Below are 25,161 nucleotides of genomic sequence, written 5' to 3'. Positions count from 1 at the left end.
GTGACATATGTAGGAAGAAGCGCAGAACAGATTCCACTCCTCAACAACAATCTTGAGAGATAGGAGTTCTTGGATACCACTGCAGAATTTCTACCATAACTACGTAGCAAGTAATTTAGACACATAACAGGCTCTGACAACGTCCTATGTATAGCTATGCCTTCAAATATAATACTACATATCAATTGATGTAAAGCGGCCTCCCTTCCTAATTAGAAATGTGACGAAGCAATATTGAGGCATAGTATGTTACTTATATGACTGTCTATGCAGATGCACATGTAAATAGAGCAGGCAGGGCAGGTAGAATAGTGTCCGAGAACGCTAATATTCTGCTATTGAAACTAATATAGTAGCATCTCTAATACTATGCGTACTAGATCATCAAATGATAGATATCTAGCTACACAAAATACTATCTCTCAAGTAGAATTTATACTTCACAAGATTCTTGTTGATTGTGAAACCATCGCATTGAACAATTTTCATGTTCCAAAGAGTCGTTTATGTTAGAATAGAGCTATTTGTTTTCTTCAATTTTCCCATCTTCCAGCACTGTTGATGGGGCCACTTCCAATCTTTGATGCTGCAGCGGTATCACGTCTCTAGCATGTAGTAAGTAAAGGTTGGGGGACTTTACCATGCTATCTGACTTACTTTTCGTAATTTTTCGTAGTGTCGCCTATTGTATACTTGGTTGTTGTTTCAATTATTTTTTGTTTGGTCACCTCAAAGGTGACACGTTCGTTTTGATGGGTAAACATTCCATCTCTGTCAACTGGTATAATCAATGGCGAATATGGTCGATATATGGTTCGGTCTGCGAATGCAAATTAGGCTACTTGAGAAAGTAAGTACCATCAAATTTCTTACTTTCATTGGCCGTAGTTGGCCAGTATTCCAAGAATGCTTTGGTACAAGAAGCAGCAGCAGCTGCCGCATAGCTCTGCCACATTTTATTAACATGACCATCGGCGTAGTTAGACACCCCTTTGACAACAACGCATGGGAGATTGTCCCATACTCCAGCGCCCTCCATCTCGAAGCAAACAATACCTTCACTTCTACTCAGTTGATCACGCATTTCGCCGAATTTCATCATCGAATTCGCAGACCCAATTGTACCAATATGGATACGCGGCTCCGGTTGTTCTGTATCTTTTAGTCGACACCGCTGGATCAATTGCCCAGAGCATCCGATATCTTGGCAGCTGAAACTTGATGCTTGGGTACAGCAATTTGTATGTGGTTGTTCTGTGGGATATTGGATGTGATTGTGGATATAAGAGGCATCAAAAAGAATATCTTTAGACACTCCAGGATACTGCCAATCATCCTTATCATGCTGCTGGAGATAAGAAAGACCCTGCATCAGTTTTTCTTGAATTTGGAGTCTCGTCCGGCGCGTTTCTAACCGCCTCAAAAAGGTTCGAATTTCTCGATTGGGCGGCCCGAGAACTTCTTTCACACTTCGCTCTCTCTCGAACTTATGGATATATTGACGACCAACATCATACTCAACTATACTGTCGCTGATAATCACATCGCCCAGTATAATTTCATCGCCCTCAGATGAGTAAGGTATTCCTCCACAGATTCCGACTACTAACGCCAATCTAATACCAGTGAAGCTGATTCGAAGGCCGCTGGAGACACTCGCAGATCTGCGATTACCCTTCCCGGGCATATAGACTAGCACAACGTAGTGTCTACCTATTCGTCCTGTTTTATATATATTAAGATCACCGTCTTGCTTTTCATAAAGGTGATCCAGGTCATCGTAATGTTCGTCAAAAAGGGTTTCAATCGCGTTTACCCCAGGAGAAAGAGCGCAGATGATCGCTATTTCAAAGTCACATCGGGACAGGGGTCGCATCTCGACACGGACTGTAGATGTGTTGTTCTCGAAAGAAGATTTTAAATAGTAAAGTATCTATTGGCGTATATCAATGTTGTGTTGCCGACTGATTGCTGTGAATTCATATGTGATTTCTTAAAAGGCAGTATGAACTATGATTTCAAGATGTAAATTAGAGAGGGGAATGGCTCGAAGTGTGGCATCAGGCTAAGCGCCAGCTCCAGCAACGTCGTGCTCTGCCGCAGGTTTATTGGCCTATGCAAGGCTGTTAGCCTGTCACAGACTCAAAGTGTCCATTACTGAGTCGACCAATGAATTGCTTGGTCAATATGCACCTATAACTTGATACTTTTTCAGATGTATTTTATTGAAGATAAAGAGTGCGGTACACTGAATGACTAGTCATGGATGCACTTCTGCCGCAAGTCAAGTACATTCAATTGAACGTGCCTGTTTACTCGTCCACGTAAAGTCGTACGTATGTGTTGGCTTTTTGTGCAATGTTCGCTAACATTTACAGGGCGAACTAGTAGAATGAATGATGTACCCATTGACAAGAACCAAAACGGACATTGTTATACCCATCTAATGTTCTCGCCTGGCTCCAAATACGAAGACATGACAACAAACCTTGATTGGCCTGGCAATAGCATTAGTGCGGCAGTGTCAAACTCTTATTGGCTACTTTTAGATTTAGCTTCACTGATTTCAAACGGCTGTACCAATGAGCTACGTCAGTCAACCGCCTTCCATTCTGATTGGCTAAGATTGTAGAGCAATATATTCAAGAAGGCAAATGATGCCTCAATGACGCACCTCGCGTCACAACATTGAGAAAAGATTGGTTGTGATTGTGAATTTTAGAGACGATAGCTAGCTGCTAAGCTTTAACTCACAAACCTTGAACTGCAAATTGAGAGTCAGGCAGCGCTCAAACACACTAATACTCAGCCGCACAAGCTAAGTGGGCCGGACGAGATGAAGGGCAGAGCCATCGCTTGAAGATAAAGGGCCCGGCGATGGATGAACTTGATGAAGAGCAAAACGCTAGTGTATTTTCAGCGCCAAATGAAACGAGATCAACTTTCCCGACTTTGGGGCTATTAGTCGAGGGCTGTGCACCTGGTAATTATTGTCTTGGCGGCATGTCGAGTCAAATTTGCTAGCGCTGGAGGTGATTCAGTGACAAAAGTTGGAAAAGAAAGACCCAAGGAATGGATATTAGATATTGCCAAATATAATAATAATAATGATCAGTATTTGTTAATATTTACTAACGAATAGATGTAGATCACAACAACGAAGTACGCAGCCGCAAGTAGTTAGGCAGCGGCTTGTCGTTTTGGCGCCGGCCCTGATTGGATGCTGCGGGCTTTCGGGGGCTGCTCTTCTTTCCCTCAAGACTCTAATAATAATCGTGCTTGCTCCCCCTTCCCATACACCTAATTATTATCCGAGTCGTGCATCCCCAGATCGTCAAATCATCAACTCCAGCGATAATGAGCGATTAAAGTCGTCGTCGCTTCTCCGTCGCATATTGCGCCCCTTCTTCGCCTATAACGAAATTCCCCGAAGTGACATTGACAACTCCCGGCCTTCCGCAGCGATGGAATTTGCAGATCTGAAGCCTCTCAGGAGGTGGTCAGATTTCCCACGACGATTGACCCAGAATTCCCGATGGATATACATCGCTTTCTTTGCTGTACCGGGGCTGCTACTTCTTTTTCTGTCTTATACATATCTTCAACCACCGACACTCGCCCCATCTCGGACGTCCGCTGATGACCAAACACACCTCGCGGTTGCGACCCCATCGCCTACGGCCGAGCTCTCATCCATAACCCTCCACCAGGAGGGAGAAGCAGGCGCAAGTCACCTCGACCACTCCACGACGCCGCTCGTTAGGCCCGAAGGAATCCGCATCGTCGGTGTCGTGTTCTACGGCCGACGCGACAGGTCGTCTCTCTTGGAATGTTATCTCCGGAAGAATCTGGCTTCCAACGGTGGCTGGCTCGACGAAGTTATCTGGGCTGCCAATACAGAGGACAAGGAAGATATTGCGTATGGAGAGGAAATCGCGAAGACGGTAGATGAGTACACATTCATGCCGATTAACGACGGCGGCTTTTCCGGCATCTATTTTAAAGCTTTCAAAGAGCCAGACGCTATTTACGTCAAGATGGATGACGATATTGTCTTCATCGATCAAAGTGCTATTCCTCGCTTAGTAAATACCCTGATGAACAGCCCACGTGCGCTAATTGTTTCATCAAACGTTGTCAACAACCCCGCCTTGGGTTGGGTGCATTATCATATGCGTGCTGTCCACCCCTACGTCCCAGAAGTGATCCCCGAGCACGATAGTTTGTCCACCAAGGAAAACGGCGCGTGGAGAGCATCAGAATTGCCAACCTGGAATGAATCCGACTCAAAGTGGCAGATGCCTGAGCTCGACAATTTCTACAGCCTGTTCGGAGTGAACGAGAAGACCAGCGTCCCGAAGCATCGATGGATCCCTACGCGCAATCTAACTTATCTCTATCAAACCCCCGTCGCCTCATCGGAGTACGACGCATTTGGAAACAATCTGCAACATTGGCCGTTGGCTGCACAGGCACACTATTCATTGCTACAAAACATGGAGGAGCGAAGATTGGGTCGTTATTTCATGGTACACGGTAGTGATGAGGAAGCTATAAGTACGTGGGACATGCGGGGGAGCCGTATTAGTATCAACTTCATGGCTGTGAGAGGTATCGACATTCTTAATAATATGATGAAATTGAAGGGAGATGACGAGCATATCTTGACTGTTGAACTGCCCAAACAGTTAAACCGAGGTAGGTCTCACTAATTTGTCTTATGAGAGATGAACGTACTGACAATAAACAGCGGTCCTCGTTGAAACTACTTCTGTAGTAGCTCACTTTGCGTTCGGTCCACAAAAAAACCTCATAAAAACCGATCTTCTCGAGAGATACCACAACTACGCATCGGAAATGATATGTCCGAATTCCATTCTCGAGCCGGAGGCTGTTCTCGCGCAGCGGCCTAATTCTGTCTGAATACGATCTACTCGGTTTTAAAGGTGGTTTTCACCACGCCTTGTGTACAACAGTGAGCGATAGATGTATTCACCCGCCATTTATTTGGATCATTTTCAACCTTCAACTACTCATATACCCTAACCATTTACTATGGTGTTCATCACTTCAATTTCTTGTGATATAATTTAACGATTCTACATGATTTACTTTTGGTGTACTGGCCTGGGTGATTGTCTGTCACAGATATTGGGCATCAGCGATTCTTTGATATGGAAAGAATAAAGGAGTTTGTTTGGTTTGTCTTAAAATAATGTGCTTAAATATAAATCAAATTATGGGAATCCTTTTCTGCATCAATTGCTCCTTTTGATACTACTTCTCATGTGATGGAAGGTCTAGTTGATAGAGGGAGGAGGAAGTTGTAAGTCAAAGCCAGCTATGAAATACTTTGTATTCTCCTTGTTGAACACCACACAATACGGAATCATAGCCCGGGTGATGTTCCATAAAGCTCTTATCTTATTTTGCCTGCTCCAGATCTGAAGGCGGTCTGCAGTTGCCATATACAACACCGCCCTCCTTCACCCTCATCTCAAACATTCACTTGCACTAAGCACGCCACATCATCATGTAACAAACATGGCATCCAAAATGTCCCTGAAAGATCTCGCTGTGTCTTTCTTCTCTCTTCCCCACCCACGAACTGACAACGACGGTATCGAGAATCACTATCATTTCTCCATTTTCCCAGCCGCCTACTCAGAGCCTGATGACGATATCATTCAAGTCGTCAAGGTCGCCAACCAGTTCACACACATTGGTGGTCCTATGAAACTGAGAGTGCTACCACTCCAAAAACGAGTCGATACTGTGCTGCGCTTTCTTTTCACTTCCTTCACTAATGGACTCCCTACTAGCTTGAACAACGAGATTCAGCATGTACTCAAGCAATTGAACAAGTATGCAAAATTTTGTGCCTATCTTCAGACTACCATTCCTAATGGCATCGGTAATGGAGACTACGGTAGCCCCACGCCACGACCACCTCGTCGTTTGATCTTTGCAGAAGGAAAAAACATCGCCCCATGCTCGTGGAGTACGGACGATGCGATCTTTGCGCAGGCCATGTCAGCGCGTCTTCGAGAGCTTGCTGGGCCAATTTATATTCACCATACTCTGGTTGATATCCAAATTGCAAACGAGCGTGATAATCGTGCTGCGTTGACTACGTACATTGCTTTTCAACATTCACTCATCCGTGGGATCAAAAAACAGACAACCGATATTCTTCGTGGTGCGAATGCTGGTTCTTGGTATCGGGGTGGCAGCTTGGTCCCATTCACACCTGTCAATACCGCCGGACGTACATTAATCACGAGTCCTATTTATGAAGAGGAGGACGAGGACGAGGATGAGGAAACTAGTAATGGATTCGGCAGGGTTGGAAGATTCAGAAAGTCTGAAGCAACCGTTCCATTTAATCATGACCCCGACGGCGACTATCCTGATCCTACAACATATTACAACACCAAAGCATACAGAGTGCGGGGAGCATGCAATTTAGCTGCGAGGATCAATCTGGTATTGCGTAAACCTCATGATTCTCAAATTGAACCTGAGTCCATCATGTAAATCCGCTCTCGTTATGTCTCAAGATAACCGGCTAACTAGTACAGAATCCCACTCCGTCGCCTAATTATTACGGCAACTGATACATCACATAACCTCAGCCTACTCTTAGGACCTCGCTTTCAAAGCAGCGCGGCCACCCAGTCACTGTACACTTCGACTCGTATGAAAACCATCTTGATTCCACCAATTGGCTCGGATTTCTACAGCTTCTTTCATCCTCTCGACAGAGGCTGCCCATACCGCCAGCTTGGTTCACCGACACCAGCTGAGCGCAAGATGTGCAGCGCAGTGTCCAAACTATTGTGTTTTGTCAAGCAGAAAATGGGAACTGTTGGTCGTGTTCTCAAAGAGGATGAAGTTAGTAGGATGATGGAAATGTGGGTGAATGAGGGCAGAGGACCATTGGAAATGGATGTGTGGAAATACACGATAGGGTGTTTGGATCAGGGCCTACAGCCTGATAACGAGTGGACAGGGAATTAATCTATTGGATTGTGCCGATAGGTGTACTGGATGTTGATTAGTAGGAAGTTGTCTAAACTTGAGTGTGATAAAAAGTTATTATTCACCCGATTGGGGATATGCTATCATACAGTGTTCCTTGCAATGCGCAATGGTTCCTTCCCAACACATGTAATAATACAAAAGAATGTTTCAATGCTGCCTTGCCTTTCCTTCACCGGGGCAACCATGTACGTTTTCCAGCCTGCTTTCCTCTTGCCTGTCCCATGCCTCTACGACTCGCTATCCTTCTACCTAAGGTGAGACCGTCTGTTCCCTCAGTAGATTCGTGACCTGTTTCCGGGCGGAGCCATCCTGGGGGTTGTCTATCCTCATCTCCCCTTCGTCTTAGTGGATGCTCCAAATTCAGGCGCAGACCTGTACCCTGGAATGAGGTACTCAACGCTATGGAATCATTCGTCCTCCTCCGCTTCGGCTCGGGGCCGTCGTTGCGAATCTCTCGAATCTCTTCCAATATACGTTGTTGATACGGTATGACGTGGTCCCGAATAGTGACCGTTATGGTGCTAATCTCATTGGCCAAACCAGTTAAATGGGACATTAGATCAGTCTGGGATAGGGCGTTGCGTTGGACAATTTCCGTCGTAGCAGCTTCGAGAAGATCTTCGAGTTTCACATAAAGTGATTCCAGGCGATCTTCGAAAAACCTGCGGGTAAACGTGGTAGACGCAGGTGCAGGTGACGGGACTGTCGGGTTCCTTAAAGTATCCGCGTCATGACGATTATAGTACCCCAATAATGAATTGTTGGCATAAAAGGCCACCCCAGGAGTTGGATATTGATTGCTTTGCGACGTGCTGTCGATATTGGTATGGGCGTCATCAATAGAGCTCTCGGTGTTTTCGGGACATGTCTGGTGGACTAGCGGAATATCGTCTTCCATTCTGATAATCTGGGGTATCTGAGATGGCAGTCGGGTATTGAGTTTAAGGTAAATTAGATTTGTGAAACAATGAGGTGTTTGACGGAGATCCTGGTATTTAAGAATCAACACCAGTCAATGTTGAAGCTGAAATATGAAGGACGTGTAAAACAGCCCACCTGTATTGTATGGCGAATATAGGGACGAAGTTGGTGTAGATATCAACCAGTAATTAAGTATCAGAATGAAATGGTGGAATTTGAAATGAGCAAAGGTTGGCTGAGGTATCTTGTCTGGGATTTGTTTAGGAAAGCTTTTGATGGTAGGAGAACCAGGACATAACCTGCCTTATATACTGCGAAGATATGCCCACTGCATCATTAGTCAGGCATTATTTATGAGTAAAATAATAAAAACTTTGTTGGTTAATTTTTTTCAGCTTTACAAAGCCAGGATAATTGAGTGTGTTCGACATAGAGATGGAATTATTAATTGCTATTTGAAATAGGAGTGATTGTGCAGGTTGAAGAAGAATGTTATAATGATATTAAATTTAGAGGCATTAACTGAATGGTTCCCAACTGGTAAGAATAGAGACAGGCACAAAGAAGTGAACTATGTCAGCATCAATTGATGCTGCTACGCACATATAGCTTTTATATCGATTCGTGGGCACTAGGATTGAAATCATTACTTTTTAAATTATTTAAAAGCTTTATGGCTATGTATATGTGTGAGAAGTACATATTCCAACACCTTGTTTGCTTAAACTCCACTCCCATGGGCATGGAATGAGTTTGCCTATCAGATTCTTCAATGTAGTGTGTTGGATTGTATTAAGAACCCCAATAACTTTTGAACCTCCACCGGAAAGACAGGAGCTTGCTTTGAACTAACGTGTAACTTCTCCGGATTCAGGCCCACAATATTCAACGCAACCTAAGCACATCCGCCTACAAGGTCCTTATGACAGATCCCACAGAAAATGTGAAGCACGATTATCATGAGCTAAGATATCATGCAATACGAAGATTTAGTGACTATATCCTCTCAGGATCAATTAGGTTAGTAATAAGCGCATCGCTGAACTCGGGGGTTGGCTTGAGATTGAAAACATACGCAACGGCGGTTTGGTTTCCTCGGCGTACACCATTAGCTACAACACGTGCAGTTCTGGTACGCTCAGCATCGATTAAGCATTTTCTTGTTGTTCTTCCTCTTTTTCTGCTCCTACATTTCATTACACGTGATATTTGCGATCTGGATGTGCTTGTGTTGATGGTAACAGATCGCCTCTCACCAACTGACTTGACATCTCTTAGTAATATTACGTCAATATTTAGACAAGACTACATTAACACCAAATTGTAGAACGTATAGGGGTCATTGATATTGATTGATGATTGAATGCTACATAGATACATGACGCGTCTACCACTTACTACCACGCAATTACTCCATACCGAGAGTACTGATAAACAATAAAAATACATAACCACGGATACTGTCGTTGTTTTCATGATCGGATAGGGCAGGTGCATAATGGAATCTGCTGCCTGCCTGTTGCCTGTGCCTCTCCGCTGCCTGCGCAGGGTACTTAACCAACAACTCCTCCTTCCGGGATTTCACTGTCTTCTATTTCCTTTACAATAAATCCATCCCATCACGATAAAAATACTTTCTGCTTTTGTGACAATCTCCAAAGGCTTCTAAGGCTCTATATTCTCGTTTCCGAGGTATCGAAGTTGACATCCTTGATACTTCCTCTACTAACCGCACTCTCCGCTTTATAGTCACTTTCGGGCCTTCCCCATCAGTTAGCGTTCTTCCCAACACCCACAGTCTTCATTCGCTTTTGTATCAGTCAAAAATTCTGGCAAAGATGTTTTCACGAATTGCAAAAAACCTTGTAGATCATGGACACGCCCGGACAGCTCTCACGGTACTAATAGTCGGCAAAATCGTCGCGTTGTTCTTCTACCCACCGGGAGCGACTCAAATGGATACCGATATGCGTTGGGCCACCAAAATGGTTGTATTGGAGTCTGAACGCATGGATATAATCCAATCCGAAGTTGCCGATATCCAAAATGCGCATCGTCTCCAGAAACTCCAAAAGCTCAACGGAACACTTATAGAAGATGAGAAAGAAGAACTTGAAAGGTTGAACGAGCGAATATCAAATCAAGAGCAACGATGGTGGCACCATCTTACTGCTTATAATAATCACCTATATCGAAAACACAAGAACTGTTATATTAAGGCGTGGGATGTCATTCAATGCATCCAACCCACTCAGGAGGAAGTCCAGGCGGCATGTAAGAGCATTGGCGGCTGCTGTGCATACAGCTGCGGTTGTTGTTACCGGGACAGAGGCTCATACAGAATGCCTGGTATTTTAATGCATTGCGGAAGGAATTGTGTCTGTTGTTCGCAAAGAAGGCCGCCAGAGGCTGTAACTGCCAAGGTAGACTGGAAGGCCACGTGTACTCTTGTCACTGATTACTATTGTCGTAATAAGATTGAATATTAAGGAATGAGCACAGTCCCAAATCATTATTCATTTCATCATAATTCATAAAGTAGTAATTCTATACAAACTTGGTATCTATATACTAGTAACAGAGTATCTGAACACGCGAAACCCCCACGGGGTACTAACGAACTGGAACTTAAGTTCCCAATCACTAGGGACAGGAAGTGGTTCTGGCGAGGGGAGGGCGCTGGGGGAGGGGAGGCCCAGAGGGGGTAGCAGGCCTCGGGGGGGTAGTAGGCCTGGGAGGGAGCGCGGGAGGGGTGGATGGTAGCCTTTTGCTATGATTTATCAATAAGTGAATCAGGTCAAGGAAGCTATCAGAACAGTAGATACATACAAAAGGCTTTTCCAGAAGCCAGGCTTCTGAGCCTCGGTGGTCTGAGGCTCGGGGATGGCGTTAGAGGCGGTTGAGGGCTTAGAAAACTAATGTGGTTTTCTATCTCTATAAGAAATCAGTAAGCAATCAGATTTAAGAGACAACCCAAAGAATGAATCCATACAAGTGATTGAAAACCAGTATGGCCACCATTAATGATGATGGCTGCCAGACCAAACCATTGATTCTTTGTAAAAAAAAGCTTCCACCCTATCCCAAACACTATTAGTCTATTCCAAAACTTGTGATTAGATACTGAAGCCCACCTGTTGTGTTTGAAACTCTACCCCCCGTCGATTTCAACATCGGATGAAGGGACGACGGGGAGGACCCCGGGGACAACAAAGGTTGTTATATTGGTATCCCAATAACACTGACAAAAAAAAGAAAAGGAAAATGGTTCAGACACACATGGTGTGGTGGTGGTGGTACTGGTGTGGTAGTGGCGGCTGGGAAGATCGGTTTGGGATAGAAATGCTGAAATCGACGAGGTCACTTCTGCTGAACTGCGAAGGGAAAACGCCACTTGATGATCCTAGTGGTAGTTAGTAGTCAAGCAAACCGTCCAGGTTAAGCGTTCTGTGTACCTCCTCCATAGCGAACTATGATCATGTGCAAGGTCGGACGTTTTAAAAGAAAAGATTGAAGCGAAAGACGAGAGAAGAGCCCGCAGGGTAATTACCAACCGCGATGGCGGCAGTTTGGCAGGTACGGCCTGAGGCAGCAAACCACGTGGTAAGTTTAGTGCTTTTGGCTTCTCGTATATGAGGACAGAATTAGTTCTTTGACTGATTTATAGCCTTGTAGAAGTGACAGTCGTCGATTCGACGTGACACACTGGTTCGCGGCGTGGTTGAGAAGATGATATTTGATCGAATCGGCGGATCTTGTCTCTTGTATTGGCTGATATCAACTACTCCCGTCATTGTTCGATGTTGTCCTCAATGTCTAATTTCACCGTTGAAAACAAGCCAAAGTCCATCCCTTTTCTACACTGAATTGGACCGCAGCAAGGTTCTAGTTACTGAAATCCCCAAGACGGGACGACACGGCGTTGATAGCAATGTTTCTTTTTCGAGGATTAGAAAATTCCCTCAGAGGATCTAACTGGTGAGGAAGGATATGGCTTCAAGATAATTATGCATGGTATGAATGCCAAAGGTGTGTTGGAAAGAAAGCCTTATCTCACATTATGGTAGCAATATGACATTATTTATAAAAAAAGGCCTAATGTTTGGGCCAGCGGCGCTGAACAGAATCTGTCAATGGTTTCAATGTTCTAAATTAACCAAAATAAAGAACAAACTCATCCTACGGTTTTCCGTTGCAAGTCGTCACGCACATTTCTTAAAACTTTTCTTTTCTCGATTCTAAGGCCATCAAAACCCCACAGTCACCTCGACTCCGGAAGATGTTTGCGAGGAAGAGAACCCGACCTTTCCTACGCAATCGCCGTACTCGTATGCGCTGCCCAGACTACCCGCACCACTGTTTGTGGTTGTTGGAATACCAAAAGTCACTTCTGTCTTTGGTAATTGGTCGCAGCTATGTGTTCCTGAGTTCCATGGATAGTATTCAACAAAACCCACCTGGCTGCTCTTGATACCAGACGCTCCTGAAGGAAGAGACCAGGAGCCAATGTGTGTTTCTTGTCCAGTGACAGTATCGACCAGAGTCCCCGTCCAGGTCTGACCAGACGTGTTTTGGACGACCAGATCGAAAGTGTGTGAGTAATCGCCGTTAATTTCAATACTGCAACTGACACCTGCACCTCCATCTGCCCCATCTGAGCAGTTGCTGTCATCGGTAGTCGTTCCAGAAACGAAACTCGAAAAGGCAGCATGTATAACGCTATTGCTGCCAGAGTCTGGTCTTGGCTGAAGCCCAATATAACCAACATCGGATTCTCCATTAAATCCAAATTGCTGAGCAAAATAAAATCCTGTTGTATGTGGTGCATTTGCTATGTTCATTGGGAAAGTGATATCGGTAAGACCAGAGGAAGGTCCGTTACCGATATTCCAGCTAATACCGACCAAGGCATTGCTCGAGGTTGCAAAGAAAAACGTAAGAGGCAAAATAATAGATTTCATCATGAGAGTACAAAAGGTAGAAATCTGATTCTGTAAGGCGATAGCTGGGTGCAATTGACTTCAACATTCAATTGGCGCCATGTGTTGTAGGCTTGTGATACGTATTTATAATACCTTCTTCGCCGCTGATGCCCATTTACGAGTTCTCGATAGTGAAACGTGCCATTACCATGTAATCCACCACGTTACATTATTGAGAATATGTCAGTAACACTTCTAGGAAACCCTTATCGCTAAAGATATGTCACCTACCCCATTTAGGGAAGATCCGCGGGCCGTAGCGAGGCCCAGGTGTGCAAGGTGCTTGTGACATATGTTAGTGCATAAGGAACGAACTAAGCATGTTAATAGATTCAATTATTCCATGGTAAGTTAGGGCAATTTATGAACCACTGATCTGATGGATAGCACCATCAAATCGACAATAGGAAGGATTGGCAGTCACGGTCTGTCAGTGCTTTTCTACCAATATTTTCCAATCTTGGTACCAACCTTGTTCCCACTTTTGATTTGGGGATAAGTTGGCTAATACATTGTTACTGGTAATAGGTTGTAGATATATTTATAAAGCGCTTCATACATCTCTTATCACATTTTGTGAGTGTTGTTTACATAATCCAATTAATTGATTCAATTGCCAGTCCCTTCTTTTTATATCAACCTACTTTCTAGTATTAAAAACTACCCACAACCCATACGTTATAACTATTATGTTATAAGCTGATTTCTCTGCTTCAAAAATGTGATAATTATGCCAGCCTGCGCACCGACCGCTTAAGAGGGGCTGAGAGGAGATCTAGATCAGATAAGTAACCATATAATATGGATTAGACATTCTAAATGCTAGTATTCATATACCTTGAAACAATCAAGAGGAGAAGAAGGGATACTGATCCTACAGATTACACTCCCTCAAGCATTTTCGCTTCTTACTGTTACAACGCTTTCTAGTGCTACAGTTTCACTCTTGTTACAATGTTACGTGGTATACGTGCTATTTCTGTTCTAGTGCTTTCGTTCTGCTCCGTATTTTGTATTACACTAAAAACAGTTTCCATTCAAATGTATATACTTCGTGCATTCATCAAAGACTTCAAAAGTTACGACTAGTCTTTCCTTTTCAGTAACCGCTAACATAAAGTACTATCATATAGATGCCTTTCCTTTACTGTTCAACCAGAGATAAATTAGGTTGCACTGTGCTGGACTTCTAAGCTATTACAAATTACACTTTGAGTAAAACGGATGTTATCCTTTCATTTCTCTCTAACTGTGTCAAGGCAAACTTATATATCTCTAATAAAAATAATCCATCTAAGGCCGTGCATGTAATCTCGTATTGAAGGGTCTGAAATTCCACTGTATACCCTGATAATGATTTTATTCAAGGAGCTGATGGCTTTGAACTGGGTATTCATTTCTAAAATGCTTGTTGAACAGACTGGAAGTTGTCTTTGTCCTTGATTAGACTGCTGAAACTTTCGCCGTAAAGGTGCATTTCTAATGTATTTAACTTAGTGTACTCAGTTTGCAGAAGCTACAAGCTTTGTAAACTATCTTTTCTGAGCTTTATTCCGCCCGATTCACCTTCGATTTTTTTGGTAGACGGAAAGTTGATGCATAGATAAGAAAGTGAATGGGCATTGAAGAGGCCAATATAGTCTAGGAAAGGCTTCAAAAGACTAGACTGGGTTTTTAGTGTTTCCATAAGTGAAAACCAGTTTATCCTATACAGAATGGTCTGAGCCTCTTTAGACATCTGTCGATTGGTATACAATAATGCAGATAATCGACTGGGCTTTTCCGGCGCAAAGAACTCTACTCGAGAGCCCAAGTCTTGAAATGCATAGATTGGATATAGTCGGCTAGCACTTGTCTGTAGATCTTATTGTGAGCCTCGATGCATTCCGGCAAACTGAAAAATCGAATAGAAGCTATAGCCATCGACTGTAGAGTGTTTCCCGATGAGTCCGGCATGCTGGGAGAAGAATCTGGTTTCAAATGGTTCTGCAAATATTGCTGTGGTAATAAGAAATATCATTGATTTTCCTGACGGAGGCTTGTATTGCGGTTAGGCTGCTAGATATCCGCTTTCAGCGGATTATCAACAGCGCCAGTGTTGACTGGGTGTACCTCGGCGGAAAATATATATACACCCTACAATCAAGAGGGTAAGCCGGGATAATTGCAATAGAATATCTGGTAATTTTCCACCTACTGGTCGTCACAAGTCAGAGATTGTGGCTAACAGAAGATTTCTGAGTGAATAGGCGGTAGAGGGGTTCGACGAAAACAAAGAAATGATACATGACACAACAAGCCACCAAACCACAGCTCGTTCTTATGGGGAGTCAATCATAATCGGCGGCAAAGGGGGACATGCTAGTATTGTGTCATCGTCATCTTCGTCTCAGTTTGTTTAAGCAGGAAACTAGTATTTCGTCTTTAGGCTACGGCCTCACTCTGATTATTACTCGATGTACGTGGCCTTAGACAATTTTCAAGACTTTGAGGCTTAGCTTAAATATATTCTTATTATAATCATTTTTAGCATTGCTGAGGTGAATATGCCAATCATTGAAGTCCTTGACACTTACATGACTGTTGGGTGATATTATTGAAATTGATTTACTGAATTCATGATTCGACAGTTTCGGCACAAGTGAATTTATACTTTAGTAACATCCCCTTTCAGCAAGGTATACATAGTAAAATACAATAGATTTACAATCTACCCAAGTGCGCCACCATCGTATCCAAATAAGCCCTTGCACGCGGCGTACTATCCTCAACACCAACGACTTTGGCGGCATCATCCCACAGCCTTAGCGAAACCATCTCGTCACGGAGCGGGTCCTGTTCAAAGGCTGTAAGCTCGTGCCCTTGGAACGGACCACCCTGGAAGGCTAGAGATTTCTGCGATGCAGTTGAAAGAGAGTCATAATATGATTTATTCACGGCGGTTAAATATCTAAATTGAAAAATCAATGAAAATGACTGTAAAAAATAAAAAGTAATTATACCTTTTCGCTGCGACATGGCTGTTAACTAGTCGGCAGACAATCTCACTGAATCCTATAGAGCGCAAATACTGCGCGCCAATAATTTCATGGCCGATGCGTCCGACATTTTCGGTACTCTCTTGACTCAGGTTCATGCGCACTTCTTTCGTTTCTTCTAAAGGAATTATCTGGCCGATATCATGTAAGAGAGCTGCAAGAACGAGTTCGTCGCGACTACCTAGTGATCATTAACCCTGAATATGGGAAGTCAAGATAGGTAAAGCTACCGGATCTTTGAGCTTGGTGAGCTGCTTGTAAGGAATGTTCAAGCTGGCTGATGGATTCGCCGATGTAATCTCCTTGTCCGTATTTTTCAAGGACGCTGACGAGGGCTTCTGCTTTTTCTTGTGGTGTCGCCATTTTTCCGAATAATTGGCTATGGTGGGGGTTGATTAATGGAAATGATTAGCAGCGACGTTGAATTGAGGTTGCGGGGGCGAGAAGCTTTATAGGAAAAAAAAATCTAGGTATTGACGCAACGCCGGAACGCTGTCCGAAGATTACATTCACGTGCCGCCAATTTACCTTATCAAAAGCGAAATCGAGCCTTCTACTTAATATTAATAACATCACCTAGTGGTGATTCTTTCTTTCCTCTCTGAGTACTGGCTTATCTGAAATCGCCCTTATCACTAGGGTGGAGGTTCTGTAGCCCTAGCCCTAACCCTATATTCTTGATTTACATTTACAATCTTTCCCCTACACTTGGAATATATCTAAATGGTTACCTTCTATGTATCAACCGTTAACATAGGCGTTCCAAATGCATATCGCTCTCCCCCTTCCTCGTAGGAGACACCCTCCTTGCGTAGGTGAGTGGCCGGCCACAGCTTCCGTCGGTCTTCATAGTATTGATCATGCAAATCGCCTTCCGAGGCACAATTATACGTCGCATAAATCGCGCGTCGGTCTTTGGCACTTTTATTGGGACCACTGCGATGCGCCAGATACGAGCCGAAAAATAATATATCACCTAATTAGTAAGCCCCACGCCATCAATTATCCACCACGGCGGAAAGAGAATGGGAATCATACCAGGCTGCAAACTGCAGGGAACCCAGGCGTTTTCATCAACCCAGGATTTCTCAATGCAACGATCCTTTCCGAGAGGAATGTTTTCATGATGACTTCCTTCGACGACTTCAAGACCACCGTTCTCCCCTGTCATCTCGTCGACGGCGGCTAGAATGGTCAGGTGTTTGATATCCTTTACGTGGGTGTATGCGTTGGCGTCGATATGAGGGTCAAAACCGCCTAATTATTGTCAGCCCACATTTGCCGAGCATTTTCCGAGTATTGCTCGTACCACTGCCAGCAAGCTTGTAGTTTATTTTCTCCTTGAACAGAAACATCTTCTCGCCCGCCAACTGCTCCAAAACACTTGCAGCGCGGGAGCCGCGCAGGAAGCTATTGAACCCGGCATGTGTGTTGGCGAAATTCTCCGTGCGGCACAGTACCTTTTTGCCCTGTGCGTTGACTTCCTAAGCGGATCTCATCAGCACACTTTTTCCATGGCACTATTAAGTTAATCCTACCTCGTACGGCATCCACGGCACATCTTCCGTTCGCGGAAGATCGTGAATTTCCTGTGCCCATTGCTGAAGCAGAGATGATTCAGAAGCGGGCAAGAAATTGCGGATGAGCAGGTAGCCTCGGTCCTGGAAGAACTGGACCTGCGAGGGGGTTAAGGGATAATCCGAATCGTGATCCATTATGGCACATCAGGATATTAATAGTAGTGTCGGGTGCGCAGCGAGTTGTGGCTGTTCGAAACTTCGACCAAAGCCGTTCCCAACGCGATTTATATTTCTATTAGCCGAGCAGCAGCCCATTTTAATCGCTGACATAGTTCTAGTTGAAAATTGGATTTTTTCCCCTCAAAGACCATCACATACAGAAGTAAGTCAAAATAGACAAATAGTGAAGCTAGGATGTGGTGGGGACGTCGGCACGAAGCCCGCAAGCCCTAACAGCCAGTCGCAGCCCAGAACGGCACACGTGCAGGCTAGAGCAGACCCTTTATCTTCCTACTTAAGGAGGTGCGTCACTAGCCCTGGTTTTTATCAGACTAATACTAGCACACTGAATTTGCATTAGTTAATTCTTTCAGGCATCTGATGAAGTTTAAATCCCCCGCTCTCCTCGCAGCCGCGTTGGATGCAAAACACCAAGGACTTCGACCCGAACCTTCCACATGGCACTGTGACTTGCTGTTATTGGGCATGCGCTGCTCATAATTCTCTAATATCAAGTGGGCCATCGGCAGAAGCTAATCGCAAAAGAGAAAGTGGCAGGCGAGATCCGATATAGAGAATAAGAATAAATACAGCGACCTGGTCTATCAAAGACTTTGGTTTATTGCTAAGACTTGAACACAGCCAATTCAATAGTTATCAGGCATCATGGCCAATCCCGATAGAGTCGCCGACCCGGCGAAAGAAGACTTGAAAGGACAACCAAATGAGCTGGTGGCCGCCTACACAGAATCTCACGACATGGAGGAGAGTGCTGAAATGGGTCGTAAAACCAGTGTGCTGAATGTCATTGTATCGGGCATGGCTCTTTTCAGCGATGGATACAATGCGCAGATCAGTGAGTTATCAAAATATCTGTATAGTCAAGAGATACTTGCTGACATTTGTCTATAGTTGGCTATATGGAACCCTTCTTCTCGGTCCTGTAAGTAGCCTAGTCAGAACGTCGAGTACAATCTTTTGTGCTAAGATTATCAGATACGGAGATGCCATGTCCTCCACGATTAAGTCCCGTCTCTCTAATTCGTATCTTATTGGTGAAATATTTGGCATGCTCTTTTTTGGCGTGCTCATCGATCGCCTGGGTCGTCGAACTGGTATTGTAGCTGCCACGGCCTTTTTAGTGCTAGGCGTGGTACTTGCGACAGCTGCACATGGAACGTCGGACCTAGGGTATGCCTTCACCTTGGCCAGTTCACAGAAATTTGGTTAACCGGTGTACAGCATGTTCTGGATGATGATTGTCGCTCGAGGTATCGCTGGTTTTGGTGCCGGCGGTGAATATCCTGTCTGCGCAACTAGTGCTACCGAGGCCAGCGACGAGACTTCCAAACTCAGGAAGAAGCGTGGATTTCTCGTAGCAGTGACAACTGACTTTGCAGTGGATCTAGTAAGCAGTAGTATGGTAGATTCTTCAACGGAAATTAACAATCTTTAGGGCTTTGTGATGGCAGGAATTATCGCCTTGATCGTTCTTGCATGCTATCATCAGCGCAACTCTGAAGGTGTATGGCGAGTTTCATTTGGCCTTGGATTTGTGGTACGTTGCATTTTTGCCGCCTTAATATGAAGACAGTGGGTGGCTAATAATGTCATAGCTCCCCGTTGTCATCTGCTTTTTCCGGCTTCGCATGATCGATTCAACACAATATCGCAAACACAACATCAAGTCCCAATATCCATACTGGCTCATCTTGAAACGCTATTGGAAACCAATGCTAGGAACTTGTTAGTTGTACATTCTACTCAAATGAATAACTGTGTTGAGAAATTCTAGGCCTTGCGTGGTTCTGCTACGATTTTGTGACCTACCCATTCGGCATCTTCTCTTCTACCATCATCGGACAGTTGAATCCCAACAACACCACTGTGCAGAATATCGGATATGGAGTAAGCCTTGAATCCAAACACCCATACCCATACAATTCGCTAACGAGGTAGACTGTCATTAACTGTTTCTACCTGCCCGGATGTCTCATCGGCGGCCTCCTCATGGACCGCATCGGCCGCAAACAAACCATGACCCTGGGTTTCGGGCTATGGGCCATTTGGGGTTTCATTCTCGGTGGGGCACTCAAACCCATTCAAACTGTCTTCCCTCTCTTCGTCGTGATGTACGGTATCTTCAACGCGCTCGGCGAAATGGGTCCCGGCGTGGCAACCTTCCTCTGCGCAGCAGAATCCTTCCCAACCCCCCTTCGCGGCCACTTCCTTGGCTGGGCAGCCGCTGTTGGCAAAGCCGGTGCGTCAATTGGCACACAAGTCTTTACGCCGATTCAGGATTCCTTCGACTCCACTGAGAAGGGCCAACAGGCTGTGTTCTTAATTGGTTCTGCCTTTACCGTTGTCGGTGGTCTGATCTCTTGGTTTTTGATCCCGGATATGTCACGGGAGTTGGAGACTGAGGATGTTAAGTTCAGAGCTTATTTGGAGGAGAATGGGTATACGTATCAGGACGGCGTGTTGGTGTCGATTGAGCAGAATTCGGGCTATAATGCGGCTAAATGAGGTCTGGTTTGATAGATTCGCGGTTTTGATGTGCTTTTAATGAAGAATTCTTTTCCCAATTGTCGTTCAAAGATGGTTAGCGGGGATCACTGGCCTCAACGTACTGGGGACATGTGTGACAAAGCAATCAGCCCGACTGATTGGAGCTCTACTTAACACTTGAATTATAGACTAATTTATATATATGGCGATTAATGCCTTGAAAAATGAACTTCCCAACATTTGAAAGAGCAGCACTCGTGATCACCATACTAGCAAGAGACAGAAAACCGAATGTGACAGCTCTTCCAAATCCTCCAAGTGAACATTTCTTGCACTGAACTCATACATATTGATATTATCTCATTATTCTCAGGTATATACGAAAGAGCTGGTCTGTCATAGCTTGGAAAAACCGTCTACCATCCTTCATAAGAACCGTCCAGGGGTCCCATATGTCTTTTAACTCGTAGTATAGTCTTTTCATATATTCTGATTACTAGCTTGATTACAACGTGAATAGGCCATCAACCTTGTACCACGTACAAGAGAGTGCTTGCACAGACGGTAGCTACAAATATATTTTGCCCAGAATTGTCCTCAAAAAGATCTCAAAGCTAACGAACCTTTCTAGACTCGACATCGTCCTAAAATATGCACGATAACTCCAGACTGTCTACAGTTCGACACGCGATGCTTTGATAGATACGGAAGGTATCATGCGTGATACTATTTGACCGCTTCACACCTAGTAGCTACCGTAGTAAAGAAAAAAATCTCGTTAGAACCGAAATAGTCCAAAATTTGCTCAAAGATAATTCTGTAGACCGATTCCGAAGGAGTATCATGCGTTCGTATTTTTATATACTAGACCAAAAATAAATTTGTCACGAAGATATTATTTCCTCTTTATAAAGTGTATGGAAAAAATCACTTTTGGCGAGCCAAATATAGGGAGCAGCCCCTAAGCTCAACTATCTGCTAGAATCTAGCCAAAGGACCATGAATTAGACATTAAATTAAATAGGAATTGTTTGCCAAACAATCTTATTCGCATGAAAGGTTGAGATGTCCTTTGTCGATATGAAAGAGGGGGGAATGGGAATGAGGTATGGATGGATAAGGAAAGAATAGGTGCGCACTTCATAGCTCAATTTCTATCGCCTATTCCAGTCTTTGTCGAGATAAGGCAAATAGAAAATCTATGTGCGAACTCCTGGCAGTCCGAAACTATCTAATTTGTGCGCAGGGTTATGAATTTGGGCACCCTCAGCTGTAATCTACCGGTGGGTGAGCCAAGTGTCCTGAAACCATTTCACCTTGACTCTATGACTAAATTCATCGCGAGTTACAAGTCTTCCGTGTATTTTCCCGATGTCTATCCATTTGAAATTCGTTTTAGCCTTTTCATAGGTCTCATTGACTGCTGGATCATTTGAGTTTTCATTTCTGCCAGAAAGCAGTAAGCATTTTATCAATCAAGCTTGAGATTTGTTGATCGTCATGTACTATTTTGGGAAGGGGAAGGGAAGGGAAGGGAGGGGGTGGTCGGGGTACTTACACACGGGGGACCCAGTTTGCAGGACGGATAAACTTCCCGATATGAACACAGTGGATCATAGCGTCTGGATGGTCGGTAAACCGATCTGCCTGCGCGACGATTCCTTGGGACATGGCAACAGTAGAGTGGTACCTTATAGTGAACTTGAGAAGATTGGACTCTCGAACTATCATCTCAAGAACTTCAGGATTGTCGTTCCATTCCTCGGGCCATTGGACTTGCCACACTCGCAGGCTTTTCATTGCATTAAGAAATCTTCTAAATTTGTCAAGGTCAATGCCATTAATCATTCCTCTGGCTGCGATTTGGGGGAAGTCGTAAAAGATGCTAATGCCTGTCTTCCATCTTCTATCATAATACGCAACTTCCAGCTCACGCAGAAGATGAAGTTTCTTCAGCCTCTCAAGATCGTCAAAAGAGATTGGAGTAGAAGGCAGAATTCGCAGTGTCAACTTTTCCAGACTCTTGAATGAACTAATTTCTTCGATCTCCGGTGAATAGTCGTATATGGTCAGGTCTAAAGCCGTCAAACCGTTTCTGTTCAATGCTTGGAGCAATAACATCGTTGTTTTCCCGGAATCAGTGAAGAGACGAATGTATTTCAATCTTGGCCATATATCATGATGGTTTTGGATGTTGTAATATTTAGCCTCATATGAAAGTCCCAGGCCGTCGTACCCTTGCTGAAACGCGTGGTCTGCAAAAGTAGTGAACCTCGCTTGATTGGAACTAGGAGGGACATCGTTTATATCAACGTGCTTCAGCCCTGGCAACTTTTTGAGTTTCTCTACCAGAGCGTTTGCACTATTCGATTCTAACCCAGCAAAAGACAACCTTTCCAGATTTGGAAACTTGGTACTCAGACGTTCAAGCGAGGCAATGTCGATCCTTAACAGGCGCAATTCGCGTAATGCTTTGTAGCCATCTTGTATCGTCGCATATTCAAAAGCCTTGTTGCTACTCTCAGCCTCTAGTAAGTCCCCCACCACCTCAATACTTTCGAACCCTCGAAACTCGCCGAGAACCTTTTCAATCATTTCCTGGTGTTCAAAGTGTGCGTATTGACCCGGGCCCACATATATGCAGAGTTTCTTGAAGCTTCCTAGGAAGTTACTCCAGACTTGTTCCCTGTTACGCTTGTCTTGTGGCGTAGGGCCATTTCCCTCCTTGACTCGGCCGGGTGCATTCTTGATTACGCTGGGATTCATGCGTATCAAGCTGTCCTTGTTGTGTATCATATACTCGCAGGTCTGTAGATTGATAGGAGTCTGAAAATAAACCTTTGGTATTTCCTTAAGTTTTCGGTCCGAAAATTGGAGATTAAACCCGTCCTCATGAGAAAGGCGGTCCATAAGCTCGAAGATGATATCTTGAGGTAGACCGACCCAAGAAGCTTTCTGAAGAGAAGCTTCCTGAGAATCCATTTTCAATAGCTCGTCTCGTAGTTGGTATTCCAGCTATCGAATGCACAAGTTGAATGGATGCCTGCTGATTGAGCGGAAGATTTTCTCTAATAAGGTGAGGGGAAATGGAGGAATAGATATGGAACCTTCTGTCCGAGATTATGAATAGATAGTTATATTCGCGATTGCAGAACTTTTGGTGGGCAACTTGCACAGCTTTTATATTGTCATGGTGAGTCAATTTTCTGCTTTAAACCGGTTATTTATACTTGTCGAAGCTGTATTTTGTCTCATACATGCGCGCCATAAAAGAGAGAAAACTACATGAATTCAAGTCATCTCCATAGATGAAGACAAAGAAGTTTTCGAGTTCTCTCACAACTTCTGTGACTCATGATCAAAGTGGAGTGAATAATACCATTCATCCAAAGTGCGAATATGAATCAGAAGGAGGATATGAGTCTTCACTAAGGACGTAGTGCGGATCAAGCAAGAAGTAATATGCCTAGACCCAGGATCCATGTCTCAATTAGCAGGGATATGCTGGACAGAGCATCCTGTTATAATACAAAGTCATAATATTGAGACCCTTAGTCGAATGGTCAATGACTGTACTCTTGGTTATTGTAATGGGTGGGTTTGAATATTCATATTCCTCTCTCACAGATCCTATTCTGTGATGTAAATCCAAAAAAAATAAATTCCTAGCATCGAACAGTCAGCGAGATCTAAATGACTCAGGACCAAGCTGCGTGTCATTCTAGTCCTCGTTAGATGAGCGTGACTATTATTGAGAGTACATCCAGACTATCGCAAGATTGGTAGAACAGAACATTAATCCACGGTATAATAAGATTCGTATGGCTGGAGATTGTCTTTGACTTATTTCGCATTTATCTTTCCTACCTTGGTCGTGGCAAAGATAGTCAGTCTTTAGGCTGATTAGTGATGACTGGCAGCTCTTCAACGTTCTAATGCTTACTCAACTATTTATGTGCCTGAGGCAAAATATCAATGAATTATTGGCAACAGCAATATACAATCTATAGTAAGCAAAAGACAAATCATCGAGAGCATAATTAATATCCAAATTAGCAGACTCTCTCTCCACGGTTTAGTCTACAGAGCATTCCCTATCCTTAAATGCCCAGGCGCTCCTTCAGGCTGAGCTTTCAATTCTAGGTCTCATTGAATCTTGATACCATACGACTTTGTTTTGGGTCATGGCAACTGCATTGGCCTATAAATTCCTTGTCGACTAACTCTTGTCTGCCAAACCCTGAATAGTCGGGGGATTCATAAACATATGATTCGTACTGTGACAAATCGGAAGCCAGGAATAACCAATGCAAGGGAAAGAGAGTCGAAGGAGTTGTTCATAGCATTTTGAGATTGGTTTTTTCCTTTATCTCGAGGTGATGAAAATCTAGTGTTCGGAGATTCCGCCTAGCGCAAGTAGCTCTATAGTGTGTAACCTATCCATTAATGTGATCTTTTGATGGAACGGATTCTAACTTTATATATTTGGGATTATTTCGATGGTCATTGTGCACGTACGCTATATTTGAAAATGAACCGAGAATGTATACTTTGCGATTTTCGTTCCTTATCATCATGTACGAATGCGAAGATATTCGCGATTCTCTTACCCTAGAAATAATATCCAAAACTTAAGTGATATCTAATCTTTGGAGGTTTATGAGTGGCTTAGAGAAGAAGGGCGATGGCGGAGGTAGACTGGAACCCGTAAAATGTACATATAATGGAATCTGCAATATTGCATCAATTTATCAATTAAAGTACTAAATAAGAACGTTGGTGTAACGGGTGACTACATGTATGAGAGTATTTTTCTAAATTATCTATTTTATATACATAGTGTAAACAAAACATTTTTTCTAATGTGTGTGTAAAATCATTGACTTAGCTTATGTATTGCCGAGGGCCCTGTTACCTTTCCAAGTTTTA

General features: G+C 43.8%; 10 protein-coding genes across 10 annotated transcripts; 4 read left to right on the top strand and 6 right to left on the bottom strand.

Annotated features, from left to right (window-relative positions):
- Positions 1–298: 298 nt before the first annotated feature.
- BGW36DRAFT_389102 (nucleoside phosphorylase domain-containing protein) lies at positions 299–1,974 on the bottom strand. The gene is made up of 3 exons (XM_046217298.1): positions 874–1,974; positions 658–820; positions 299–605 (listed from the first exon to the last, which is right to left on the bottom strand). Exons 1-3 carry the CDS (start codon positions 1,874–1,876, stop codon positions 521–523), a joined length of 1,251 nt encoding a protein of 416 aa, XP_046066840.1. The 5' UTR covers positions 1,877–1,974; the 3' UTR covers positions 299–520.
- Positions 1,975–3,274: 1,300 nt separating this feature from the next.
- BGW36DRAFT_328511 (uncharacterized protein) lies at positions 3,275–5,257 on the top strand. Its single transcript, XM_046212774.1, has 2 exons — positions 3,275–4,698; positions 4,751–5,257. Exons 1-2 carry the CDS (start codon positions 3,465–3,467, stop codon positions 4,921–4,923), a joined length of 1,407 nt encoding a protein of 468 aa, XP_046066839.1. The 5' UTR covers positions 3,275–3,464; the 3' UTR covers positions 4,924–5,257.
- A 299-nt stretch (positions 5,258–5,556) lies between these two features.
- Positions 5,557–7,163, top strand: BGW36DRAFT_465533 (uncharacterized protein; the record flags this gene model as incomplete). The annotated part of the gene is made up of 2 exons (XM_046222302.1): positions 5,557–6,533; positions 6,582–7,163. The coding sequence occupies 2 exons, from the start codon at positions 5,557–5,559 to the stop codon at positions 7,018–7,020; spliced, it is 1,416 nt and encodes a 471-aa protein (XP_046066838.1). The 3' UTR covers positions 7,021–7,163.
- A 50-nt stretch (positions 7,164–7,213) lies between these two features.
- BGW36DRAFT_432434 (uncharacterized protein) lies at positions 7,214–7,942 on the bottom strand (the record flags this gene model as incomplete). Its single annotated transcript, XM_046221135.1, has 1 exon — positions 7,214–7,942. One exon carries the CDS (start codon positions 7,940–7,942, stop codon positions 7,214–7,216), a length of 729 nt encoding a protein of 242 aa, XP_046066837.1.
- A 1,646-nt stretch (positions 7,943–9,588) lies between these two features.
- On the top strand, positions 9,589–10,612 carry BGW36DRAFT_465532 (uncharacterized protein; the record flags this gene model as incomplete). The annotated part of the gene is made up of 2 exons (XM_046222301.1): positions 9,589–10,239; positions 10,599–10,612. The coding sequence occupies exons 1-2, from the start codon at positions 9,804–9,806 to the stop codon at positions 10,610–10,612; spliced, it is 450 nt and encodes a 149-aa protein (XP_046066836.1). The 5' UTR covers positions 9,589–9,803.
- Positions 10,613–12,212: 1,600 nt separating this feature from the next.
- On the bottom strand, positions 12,213–12,926 carry BGW36DRAFT_432432 (uncharacterized protein; the record flags this gene model as incomplete). Its single annotated transcript, XM_046221134.1, has 1 exon — positions 12,213–12,926. The coding sequence occupies one exon, from the start codon at positions 12,924–12,926 to the stop codon at positions 12,213–12,215; it is 714 nt and encodes a 237-aa protein (XP_046066835.1).
- A 2,654-nt stretch (positions 12,927–15,580) lies between these two features.
- Positions 15,581–16,415, bottom strand: BGW36DRAFT_465531 (uncharacterized protein). The gene is made up of 3 exons (XM_046222300.1): positions 16,216–16,415; positions 15,950–16,166; positions 15,581–15,897 (listed from the first exon to the last, which is right to left on the bottom strand). Exons 1-3 carry the CDS (start codon positions 16,346–16,348, stop codon positions 15,651–15,653), a joined length of 597 nt encoding a protein of 198 aa, XP_046066834.1. The 5' UTR covers positions 16,349–16,415; the 3' UTR covers positions 15,581–15,650.
- Positions 16,416–16,424: 9 nt separating this feature from the next.
- On the bottom strand, positions 16,425–17,831 carry BGW36DRAFT_420147 (uncharacterized protein). Its single transcript, XM_046219489.1, has 4 exons — positions 17,524–17,831; positions 17,295–17,469; positions 17,024–17,242; positions 16,425–16,961 (listed from the first exon to the last, which is right to left on the bottom strand). The coding sequence occupies exons 1-4, from the start codon at positions 17,698–17,700 to the stop codon at positions 16,720–16,722; spliced, it is 813 nt and encodes a 270-aa protein (XP_046066833.1). The 5' UTR covers positions 17,701–17,831; the 3' UTR covers positions 16,425–16,719.
- Positions 17,832–18,390: 559 nt separating this feature from the next.
- On the top strand, positions 18,391–20,250 carry BGW36DRAFT_364204 (putative metabolite transport protein; the record flags this gene model as incomplete). The annotated part of the gene is made up of 8 exons (XM_046214535.1): positions 18,391–18,580; positions 18,637–18,667; positions 18,721–18,915; positions 18,967–19,132; positions 19,181–19,282; positions 19,341–19,470; positions 19,520–19,632; positions 19,684–20,250. The coding sequence occupies 8 exons, from the start codon at positions 18,391–18,393 to the stop codon at positions 20,248–20,250; spliced, it is 1,494 nt and encodes a 497-aa protein (XP_046066832.1).
- Positions 20,251–21,786: 1,536 nt separating this feature from the next.
- Positions 21,787–23,214, bottom strand: BGW36DRAFT_364203 (uncharacterized protein; the record flags this gene model as incomplete). The annotated part of the gene is made up of 1 exon (XM_046214534.1): positions 21,787–23,214. One exon carries the CDS (start codon positions 23,212–23,214, stop codon positions 21,787–21,789), a length of 1,428 nt encoding a protein of 475 aa, XP_046066831.1.
- Between the last annotated feature and the right edge of the window lie 1,947 nt (positions 23,215–25,161).

This window comes from Talaromyces proteolyticus (genome assembly GCF_021365285.1).
Source record: "Talaromyces proteolyticus strain PMI_201 chromosome Unknown BGW36scaffold_13, whole genome shotgun sequence".
Lineage (NCBI taxonomy): Eukaryota > Fungi > Ascomycota > Eurotiomycetes > Eurotiales > Trichocomaceae > Talaromyces > Talaromyces proteolyticus.
Note: the sequence above shows the minus strand (reverse complement) of the source record. Positions and strands in the feature narration are given on the sequence as shown.